The sequence below is a fragment of the Bidens hawaiensis genome, unplaced genomic scaffold (assembly GCF_021521415.1).
Source record: "Bidens hawaiensis isolate Kalapana, Puna unplaced genomic scaffold, B.hawaiensis_p1.1 tig00036989_1, whole genome shotgun sequence".
NCBI classification, from domain to species: domain Eukaryota; kingdom Viridiplantae; phylum Streptophyta; class Magnoliopsida; order Asterales; family Asteraceae; genus Bidens; species Bidens hawaiensis.
This window is the reverse complement of record NW_027505454.1, coordinates 23,500-35,080: the sequence shown is the minus strand read 5'-3', so window position 1 is coordinate 35,080 and position 11,581 is coordinate 23,500. Positions and strand designations below refer to the sequence as shown.

General features: G+C 36.7%; 1 protein-coding gene across 1 annotated transcript; it reads right to left on the bottom strand.

Annotated features, from left to right (window-relative positions):
- Window positions 1-7,816: 7,816 nt before the first annotated feature.
- LOC143613272 (uncharacterized) lies at window positions 7,817-9,691 on the bottom strand. Its single transcript, XM_077087027.1, has 6 exons — window positions 9,617-9,691; window positions 9,054-9,167; window positions 8,854-8,934; window positions 8,585-8,757; window positions 8,400-8,496; window positions 7,817-8,101 (listed from the first exon to the last, which is right to left on the bottom strand). Exons 1-6 carry the CDS (start codon window positions 9,662-9,664, stop codon window positions 7,991-7,993), a joined length of 624 nt encoding a protein of 207 aa, XP_076943142.1. The 5' UTR covers window positions 9,665-9,691; the 3' UTR covers window positions 7,817-7,990.
- Between the last annotated feature and the right edge of the window lie 1,890 nt (window positions 9,692-11,581).

Genomic DNA, 11,581 nt, shown 5'->3' with positions numbered 1-11,581 from the left:
AATCTATCTGGGATTGGGTTAATTTCCATTCTCTCACGATATAAGGCCACATGTTCCTTAGGATCCGTGGATCCATCATATAACTTCATACTAGGGGCAGTGAAGCGCTTTGGTATCTCAGCATTACAAATTGGTGGAGCGAACCTGGATATGTTATGGCTCCCTGCTGGTAATTCAGGAATGGGTTTGATGACTCCTGGAGTCCTGGTACACTTGATATCATATCCTTGAGCTTTTGTAGCTCACGGGCTATGGTTTGGTTGACCCCGATATCCTGCATACCACCATGATTAGTGCCAAAAGATAGATTATCACAAATGTTACCTCTTGCGTGATCAAAAAATCTTGCTCCATGGCTGCGTCCGGGGTATACTGTTTCAGCATCAAGAGTTGGTCCAGCAGGAGCAGTGGTTTACATGGGTATGAAGTCGCCTTCATGGACCTCCAGTAGCCTGGATCGTGGTTCCTTCAGAGGTTCCTTCCCATAAGGATAGTAGGATTCTGGATGTTGATGGATGATGGATTCTGTTTGGAAACCCAAGGATCCTGGTTGAAAGATAGAGGATCCTTGAAGTTGGTGGGTGAAGGATTCTTGACGGAAATCTGAGGGTCCAGATTGGAAGGCCAAGGATCCTTGTGAATGGTAGTTGGAGGATCTCAAGTGTTGACCTGATGATCCTTGTTGAAGGATAGATGATCCTTGCACGTGCTGGTCAGAGTATCTCTTCTGGAAGAGGTTAGAGGATCCCTGCTGAGGATAAGTGGATGTTGGGCACCTTTGACCCGGGAAATCCGGAGTGCTGAAGTCAAGCATTTTCGGCATAATGGGACTTGTGTCTTCAGCAGTCTTCTTAGTCCTCTTGATTTCCTCGATCTCGTGGAGGATCCTCTAGTTTGTCTTATTCTGCTGCTCCATATAGTTCTTCATCTGTGAACACAAAACGAAAACATCATTGTTAGCAGTTACCATTTGGGAGACAGTAGTGGATTTTGGTCCGGAGAAAACAGCAGTCTCCTTCTTCTGAGCAACAGTTGTGGCCTTTTGTAGCTTCGTAGAGCTAGGTAGTGGTGGTAAAGCCATTTGAGCTGAGACACTTGAAGTAGCGGTTGTGGGAACATTCTTTCCTTGAGAGGCCATTGAGTGAGTGATAGTAGGATTGAATAAAGGTAAGGATTTTTTTTTTGTGATCAAAGCACCAAAGGCCCCACGGTGGGCGTCAAATTGTTTTGGTCGAAAATCAATCTAAGGATCAAGGAACCAAATTCGTATGTGAGGATTGGTGCTTGTATGAACAAATATGATCAAAGTAACAATTATATAAAATGAACACGAAGATTTATACGAGGAAAAGCCCTTGGTAACTAGTATCCCGCCGGCATAAAAACCTCGGGCAGTGAAAACTATCACTCCCAATTATATTGAACTTGAAAAGATTACAAAATGGTGGAATTATAGCCGATCGTGAGTACAAAGTGTTTGCTATAAGTTCTTAGTGCTAAAGTGTTGTGTGTTGTGGTCAGCTACAACTCAATATATATATAAATAAAATTACAACGGCTATAACTACTTATGATGCAATCTCGGCCACGTTTGCTTTACTCTTCAATTCGACCGTTTAGGAGTGTGGACGAGAAGGGAAGACCAGGTAAAATACATCGTCCGTAATAATAGGAATTCCAGTAAGCACGTGTTATACCTGCAAAAATAGATCGTAATATATTTGAAATCAATCGTTAAGGATCCTTAAACCATTGAGGATCCTCGGTCCTAGAAACAGCTACCACTATTAACTGATTTACAAGGATCAAGAATCTTGGTCCCAACAGATGATATTCGCAAAACTGCATTTCACACCCATGAGGGGCATTATGAGTTCCTTGTTATGCCATTTGGACTAACAAACGCACCGGCAATGTTTCAAGCATTGATGAACCATGTCTTTCGACCTTTCCTAAGAAGAGGGGTCCTCGTATTTTTTGATGACATTTTAGTCTATAGCCGAGATGAAGAGCAACATATTCAACACCTACATCAAGTCCTGTCCACCATGCGGGAACATCAGTTATATGCTAAGGAGTCTAAATGTGTGTTCGGCGGTCGAACGGTTGAGTATTTGGGTCACATCATATCTGGTGAAGGGGTCAAAACGGATCCATCTAAGATTGAGGCTATTCAACAGTGGGCGCCTCCCAAGTCTTTGAAACAACTCTGAGGGTTCTTAGGACTAGCCGGGTATTATCGTTGTTTTATAAGGTCTTTCGGGCTCATAGCGAAACCACTCACTGACCTGCTAAAAAAGGATGCGTTCCGATGGGGGAAGGAAGCACAAAACGCCTTCGAACAACTTAAGGGGGCTCTTACATCGGCACTGGTACTTGCTCTACCAGATTTCTCTAAACAATTCATGGTAGAAACCGATGCGTCCGCATGTGGTTTGAGGGCTATTTTAATGAAAGAACATCACCCGATCTCTTTCCTTAGCAAAGCTCTATCTCCAAAACAACAAGCTTTATCCGTATACGAGAAGGAGCCTCTCGCAACCATGTTGGCTGTAAAGCAGTGGCATTTTTACATTGTTACAAGCCCCTTTATTATACGCACTGATCAGAGAAGTCTTAAACACCTCTTAACCCAAAAAGTCACAACACCGTTACAACATAAGTGGCTCGCGAAACTCATGGGATACAATTATACCATTGAGTATAAAAAGGGCCCGGAAAATGTTGTCGCTGATGCATTGTCACGAGTCCAGGGGATCACGCTATTCACCACCGCCATTTCACAGATTAAACCCCTATTGTTGAAAAGGGTACTAGACAGCCAGGCCCAAGATGTGCAGGTGCAAAATTTAATTCACAAACTAAAGGTAGGTGAGAATCTAAAAAAGTTTGCATGGACTAGTAAGTGGATAACAAGGAGGAATCGAATGGTGGTAGGGGAAAACACAGAACTTAGAATGGAGATTATTAAAGTGTGCCATGAGTCTCCAATCGGTGGGCATTCGGGTGTTAAGGCTACTGTGCAAAGAGTGAAATGATTGTTCTATTGGAAGGGGATGGCAAAGGGGGTTAGACAATTGGTAAGGGGTTGTGACGTGTGCATGAGAGCTAAACACGAGAACGTATCATCACCGATACTGTTGCAACCATTGCCTATTCTCGACACTATATTCACCGACATTTTGATGACTTTGTAAAGGGGTTACCGAAGGTTGAAGGAAAGGATACGATATTTGTGGTGGTGGATCGCTTAACTAAATATAGCCGTTTTATGGTCCTCGCTCACCCATTTTCGGCTAAGGAAGTAGCATAGGTTTTTCTAGATAACGTGTATAAGTTACATCGATGTCCCAACTCTATAATTTCATATCGTGACCCGATATTTTTAAGCTCGTTTTGGAAGGAATTCCTAAATTTACAAGGGGTGGCCGCCAATTTGTCTACGGCTTATCATCCCCAAACCGATGGCCAAACGAAGGTTGTTAACCGATGCTTGGAGAGCTATTTAAGGTGCATGGTAATGGAGCGACCCCACACGTGGGTTAAATGGGTCTCGTTAGCCGAATGGTGGTATAATACCACCTTCCACTCTTCCTTGGGTAAGTCGCCTTTCGAGGCCTTATACGGGTTTTCCCCGCCTTTACACATTCCGTATATCCCTAAGGACACGACCGATAAGGATGTAGACGAGTTTATGCAAGACCAGGAGATGGCGGTAAATTACTAAAACAGTCCCTACAGAAAGCGCAAAACCGAATGAAGTAGCAAGCAGATAAGCACCGAACTGAAAAAGAATTTGAGACGGGTACTTGGGTTTATCTCAAACTCCAGCCATACATGCAAAATACTCAAAGGGTTCACAAGCATTCGAAGCTCGCTCCTAAATATTTTGGCCCATTCTTGATCGTGGAAAAAGTGGGGAATGCTGCGTATAGGTTGGATTTACCGGACGAAGCGCAAATTCATCCGGTCTTTCATGTTTCTTTACTTAAATATGCAGGTGGACCACCGGACAAAATTATACCACTTCCAAAAGATGCTCGGTTCATGTTACAGCCGTGTGGGGTGTTGGATCGCAAGCTAGTTAGACGGGGAAATGGGGCGGCAATGAAGGTGCTAGTACAATGGAAGGGGCAAACAACTCAGGAAGCTACGTGGGAGTTCCTTGATGAAATGAAACTGCGTTTTCCCGACTTTGTGGAACTCACTTCTTGAGGACAAAAAGTGGGTTAAGGAAGGAGTATTGTTACGGATCGTTTAGTGTGTTTATTATTTATGTTGGTTTTGGTTATGTCTCAATTGTCAAGGACCGTTATAGCCTTTTATTACTTTGTGGGTGTCATGTGTAACTTTGGTTTTGATAGTTTGATCTAACCTAGCTGCCAATCTCATTCTGGGATATGCAGAAAATTGGTTTTCTTCTATCTCTTAGCAAGTTCTCTTTGTTTAATCGGTTCTAACCTTATCAAATATTATAGTGTCAAAATTATATTAAATCATATACAGTTAAAAATCAAATGGGAGATCAACCATAAAATGAATTCATGGATCATCTCACATCCGTTCATCAGAATCTATCTAAACCCATACTCAAATTAGAGATAGCTTTTCTAACTATTATTATTTTTTGAACGGGAAGCTAGCTTTTCTAACTATTATTAATTATTTTTTGAACGGAAAGTTGGATCACTGATAGGCCACTGGCTCACTCGATTATCTTCATTCTTCGAGTACCAGAGACCACCCTAAAAAGAAAACCCATCACAGGTGAGGATACCTATTGCCCCAACCTGAAACTCCTATTTTGTTGCGGGTAAGATTCAAATCCAATACCTCTTTTTAATTGAACCACTTAAAGTCTTGAACTAGGGATCATTGGCTTCTAAATATTACTCCATATATTAATTTGCAACTATTAACAGCTTCTGTATTTGTACTCTGGGCTTCTTATATTGTACACGTTCTAATCTTCTTACTCTAAAACATTTTTGAATTGAGTGCATCTTTTATTGGACCACACATCCCACTAACTACTCCACGTGTCTTCAGTTTTCAGCCATCCATCTTCACAAAGAAAAGAAAAGAGATACAGAATCAAAATCCTCTTTTATCTCATCTTCTCTCTCACCTCAACAATGATGAAGCCAATGGTGGTGAGGCATGTAATCGTAATCGAACAGCGGTGTTGCATATCTATTATTCATTGCACCCAGGCTTTGGTTCCCTATCTCCTACAAAGTGATTTTCGCGAGCAGGGAATTCCTTTTGGATATGTGTTGTATATGTCTGTTCTTTTTTGAGAATTGAGGTTTAATTAGAAAACATGGATTCTCGATAATTGACTTTTAGATATAGATTAATTACATGAATGGTCTCGATTTTCATGTTTTTTTCTGTTTTGTCTTTGCTTTTTTTACCTGCATGTTAGGTGTTTGATTAAATGCCTGAGTGAATTTTGTTAAATGCTTGAGTGTGTTAGTGGTGTTTTGCAGAGGTCTGACCGGAAAAGGGTGGGTGAGTTGGTTAACCTACTGTTGTCGGGTGTGCTGTTCCATCAGGTGGGCGTGGAAAACTGGAAACCCTAAGGCTGAGGGGTGTGGAGCGCGAGAAAGGGCGCAAGAGGCCAGCCGCTCGCGCCCCGGGGCGCGAGCACCACACCACCGAGGCGCGAGAGGGGCGCGAGCGCGGAAAAAGAGGCAGGCGCAAGGGGTCTCGCGGACAGATTGAGCGTGAGGGGTGTCTTGGGATGCATAAATAGAGCCGTTGGGCTCATATTGGGTATCTTGGGATTGTTTCAGCTCATATATATATATATATATATATTCGTAGTCAAACTCAAATAATATTTGATTTGTTTGCAGCACTAAATTCAATAATTTGTTGGGATTTCTTCCAATTTAAATGGTAAATCTTCCTTAAAAATTATAGTGGTTTATTAATAATCGACTACAACGTTACATATCTGAACTGAACGGACATGTGAAATTTAACTTACCAAAATTGCCAGAAAAGCTTCAATTCAACCACCGACGATGTACAACCATTCCATACAGAGAGTGTTGTTTTACGCAATGCAATAATTATTACTTGTACACCTTTCTCATATATAGAGTTATTTTTCAAGTAAAAGACAAATTGTCATTCATATATAACATTTCAACACGCAACCATCTTTCTCATTTTCAACACATACTCAAAAGCATTAAATATTTTTCAATTTTATTACAAAACATATTTTAAAACGGGAGCGTATGAATAGCAGGGGGATGTTGTTGGGGTTGCACATGAAATCGTAAAAATCGATTAATCGTAAAAATCGTAAAAATCAAATATTTTTAGTACTTTAATTTTTTTTAGATATTAACGTGTTTTTTTAATTAATGTGTGTTTTTTTAAATAATTTATGAGTTTTTTTAATAATACGTTTTTTTAATACATTTATAAAAAAAAAAAAAACCGCTCGCGCCCCCTCTCGCGCCCCTCCACACCATGGCCCGGGGCGCGAGCACCACAACCAACACCCATCTTATCAAGTTTCTCTCTCTGCCACACGTCACAATATTATTGGCTGGCGCCCCCACTCGCGCCCCCTCTCGCGCCCCCCACACCCCTCAGCCTAATTGCAAAAACCGTAGACATGCTTACTATAAATTATGCATTTCCAATAATAAATGAGGAAGGTTTGCTGAAAGTTTTTTATGGAGTTTATGAAAAAGATCTAATCATTTTGGATCTCTTAATTTATAGTGATGGTGTTCGTCTCTTTTTGCAGGTTATGGTTTTATATGGTGTGGAACATGATGATCTAAAATGACTTTTCATGTATCAAAGACAATTAGAGATGCTGGTAAGGTTTTGTTTTGTTTTTTTGTTTCTTTTTTTATACTCAAAACATGTAAGTAAATAAAAATTTGAAATTTAGCTGACAACTCCATGGCAAGTTAATCAAGGCCATGTTGAAAGATGTGGTTTTGTATGTTTTTCTGCACTGTTTTTGTCTCTATGTTTTGACTTAAGTTTGGCTAATGATTTATATGTTTAGCAGGTTTTACAGGGTGCCCAAAATGATGGCCTCAAACTCGGATTACAATAGGTTGGCAAGTTTGCTGGATTTTTAAACAAAGGGGACGTTGTATTTGCTACTGAATTATTCGGTTATGTGGCTTTACAAGCTTCAAGTATAACGGGTATGCATAGCGTGTATGTATTTGATAATAAGTTAATTACAAATGAGTTGGTATTTTTACTGAATTAGCAAATCCGTGTTACAAGCTTCTAACAATGCACGAATTAACTTAACGGCTGCGCCACATTAATTGTTGTAGCTTATGTTGCTAGAACTAAGGTATAGAGTTTTTTGTTTTGCAAAGGTAGACCATTTTAGAGTTTGTATACAAGTTTTAGGTGAGAAAATTATTACTAGCTTATTTAAGATAAGTAATATTGGTACACATTGGATCTTTTAAACAGAGCTACAAGTCCCGATCTCTGTGCTTTCAAGTTTTTTCCCCAAATTTACAGACCGCGGCGGGTGTAAATACTAGTTATTAATTTTCATTATATACGTATTTTGAAAGTCACATCATTACATCAAAATTGTATTTACCTTTAGAATGCTTGTAATTAACAAGTATGCCCATCTTCTAATATATTACTCAAAACTAATGTATGTAAACACACAACATGCATACCGCATAAGAACAGTTGAAATTAGTCATGTACAAGATCCGCAGGTTCAAGAAATTTGTATTTAAACAAAATACTATATACGTCTATACGCACACAAACATGCATAAATAGGTTTGTTATGGTCTACAGAAATCGCAAACCATATGGCTTAAAAATAAAAACTTCATAAACTGAAACTCAACCGGTGTCACCTAAAACAAAACTAGATACGCAATTCGATATTTACTACCTTCGATTAGTTAACTTCTGCAATAATTTAAGCAGGCGGTAAAGATACATCATGCAAATCTTATACCTCGGCTCAAATGTTATCAGGCACATCCCCTAACGTTGAAAGAGCGAAGGGTGCAATAGCCGCATTGAATGTCTTGGACGCCACTATATCAATATGCTTCATTTCATAATCACCCTCCTACATGTAATTAAACAATCAAGAAAAAAAACAATAAAACGTATGAACAGGAAAAAAATGATAACTTTTTAGCATTAAGATATGAAATTTTAGAATTTGTTCCTTCATAAAAATGACTACATATGCATTTTAGATGAAAAACAACCAACACCATATTTTTTTTATAATAAATCCTAAGGCATATTGAAATCTACATGCATATGAAAAAAAAAGAAAGCGGTTTTTGCAGTTTTCAGCACATTATTGGTTCTGAAAAGAACACCCCTATTAAGAAATAAATGAGTAAATATAAACTAACCATTCTTCCAGTAGGAGTGGTTAACGGGCATGCTGACGAATATTCAAAACTATTATTAGGAAGTATAACCGGTTGTTCACCTATAACTCCAATACCCCTACAAAAATATATCAAATTACGTCATGCTTACAAAAAAAAAAGGGTCAATATATGAATTTGGTATTATGGTCAACGCAGTATCATACCAAACATCCTCAGATTTCTCATTAGCATTGGTAACTATCCAATGCCTCTTGAGAAGTTGAACGGGTCGGTTTGAATTGTTGGTGATTCTTATTCGGTAAGCAAAGAAATATTGACCTTGCAAAGGTTGGCTTCGTCCTTCAATGTACACACTCTTGGCTTGAACCCTGATCCCCTAAAAACATTTTTTTTTAATTATTAATTGGTTGAAACTTCTAAGATTCTTAAAACAGAACTGAGCTAAAAAACAACAGAAAGACGGTTATAATACCAAGGTTGTTACATCACTTGAACATTTCAATAGATAATGAGGAGCAATTTCTTTTATCTGATTATGATATCTTGCGGCATCCTAAAAGAGCATAACAGAAAGCAACAATGAACGATAAAAAAAAAAAAAAAAGCATACATATAAAATTAACAAAAAAAAAAATTGTCAGGTTTTAACAAAAAAATATGGAAAATTGGTACCCCAAACCTCTCATTTGCAACGGCTTCCTTCATCAAACCTTGAAGTCTTAAAACAGGTTCTTCTTCTTCAAATAATTTCAAAGAGTCACGAATTCTAGCAGCCTCTTCATAATTCTACAAAAGTATTGTATTAAAATTAAAACTGTTAAAATACATGTATGTTTCTAATTCAATATCAAACATATGTTATATGTTATGAACCGTGCTGCTGAATATGGGCTGTTGCTGAGCTAAATGCGGTTCCAAATCAGCATATGGGCTGGTGTAGAGTTGAAGTGATGCAGGTATTTAAATCGGGGTCTATAGCTTCTTCATCTAGGTACCTAATCTACGTGTTCAAGAAGAGTTCGTCTCTCCCAGTTTATATGATCAATCGTTGAAGATCGAATCAACATACTTACGTATGTCTCAAGCACACATCATCTTCATCATTTCAAGAGGTTCTAACGAGGTCGGGGTTGAGATCTTCGGAATTATACAAATCGCTTTTTCAACATTGGTACGTAATTCAAGTATTAATCACAAAATTGGAGTGGTAATTTCATAAACTGAAAGCCAATAACCTCAGACATGGCGGCAATTTCCAATTGCTGTTTCATCAACGCATACATTTGATTCCGTTCGAAAAAGGAAGTATTCTGCTGCTGGTTCTGCATCTGAAGCACGCGCGGCGATTATTAGTTTACAATACCTGCTCCTCCTCCTCCGGTGGTTTAGACGGCTAACAGGAACATCTCCGGCAGCAGGTAGTGGCGTCCTGTGACGTGATTCGACGTTGGTGAATTCCGCAAACAACTTTAAGCTTACTGAATGCATAATAATAATAATAATAATAATAATAATTTCAGAAAGAAAAGAAATTGGTGTGATTTTTGTGGAAAATGATTGAGGATTAGCGAAGACGGGAGAATATGAGAGGAATAGGAATAGGAATAGGAATAGGAATAGGAAGGATGATATGTGGATAATAGATATTTCGCCCTGTCTCCGATGGGGTGTTTGGGATTATTTGTAACACAATCTTGCAAATTAATAAAAGATATATTACCTTCCTAACTTCTCTTATTATATATTTATCCAACACTTAAAAATCAATAACGTATTTTTCTTTCCTAAACCAATATATTACATATTTTCCTATTTTATTAAAATTAACTTAAAAATAACTATTTTACCCTTAATAAACTAGTTAAAGACTTATTTACATGTATCCCTTTTCTAACAACAATAATTATGTATATCCCCAATTTAACCTAAAGTGAGTCAGTGCTAAGACAAACATATCGAAACTATTAGTCCATGCTAAGACAAACATATCGAAGCTATTAAGAGGCTTAAAAAGGAGATATATGTAAAAATTTCTTTTTTATTATTATTATTATTATTATTATTATTATTATTATTATTGTTAGTAATTCGGTGTAGCTAATGTTACAAAAGTGAAATGAATATCTAGTCTAGCTATACTAATAAACAAAAATAATTATGATGATGTGTCCTAACCACATTCAATCTTAACTATAATTTCTCTCTTATTTTCTAATCTTCACTCTCCTTAATCCATGCTATCAGTGGGTCATGGGTTTAATTAGTATGACCCATTAGTTGTAACCCATATGAAAAAAATATTTAATGTAATTTAAATAACAATAACTTTTACTAACCCATTACATCTAATTTTACTATTAGATATAAAAAATTTGATCATAATTTCTAAAAAAACATATAAACCATTTAATATCTATAATAAGTTTAAATTCAAATAGTGAATTATTAAATTAGTTAAATAATGATTTACAAACAATTATCGTATAATAATTAGTGACATATGTTTATAATAGATATTTAGTTATGTGTGCACTTCAAATTTCGTTGGATAAATAAAATATTTATAATCTTATAATTTGTAAAACACTATTTAACTTACATTTGTATTGATCATATAAAACATATTTAATATGTTTAGGTACCAATAATTGATTTTATGTTATCTTAAAACATTATTTCAATCTTAAGAAATATAAAATTTAAATATGTAACATTTGAAGTGTGTGTGATTATATTAAAATTAATCTATAAATTCAAAATAAAATCCCTTAATTACGTATGATTAAATACCTAAATTTCAGTCATTTGACAAATCCCGTGTAATACACGGGTTCAAAAGCTAGTTAGTTAATATAAGAAGTAGTAGTCTGAGTTGTTTATTTGGACTTACTCAAATGGACATATGCCTAGATTTAATAATTTAAATTTATGGATATTATTTCCGAAACATCACTCGACGTACTGAAATCTTAAATGATACAAGTTGAAATTCATCTAAACTATTTGTAAACGTTTATAAAACTTTTAATCCCTTTATTAATATCATTATTTTTAACACATTATTGGAGTCAATTTTTTAATCATTAGCAAATATCAAAAATATTTTTTACATAGTTAATAAGCTAAATATTTCTAGCATGGGTGGTATATGAACAAATTTCGTCATATAATAGGGTAAAATGGTAATTGCATACTAAAGG

Excerpts from the sequence above, each read along its gene's own strand:
- LOC143613272 (XM_077087027.1), bottom strand. The coding sequence starts at position 9,664 with ATGTATGCGTTGATGAAACAGCAATTGGAAATTGCCGCCATGTCTGAG. Across the intron at positions 8,935-9,053 it reads TTGCAAATGAGAGGTTTGGG|GATGCCGCAAGATATCATAA; the intron begins GTACCAATTTTC and ends ATGCTCTTTTAG. Across the intron at positions 8,102-8,399 it reads CCACTCCTACTGGAAGAATG|GAGGGTGATTATGAAATGAA; the intron begins GTTAGTTTATAT and ends AATTACATGTAG.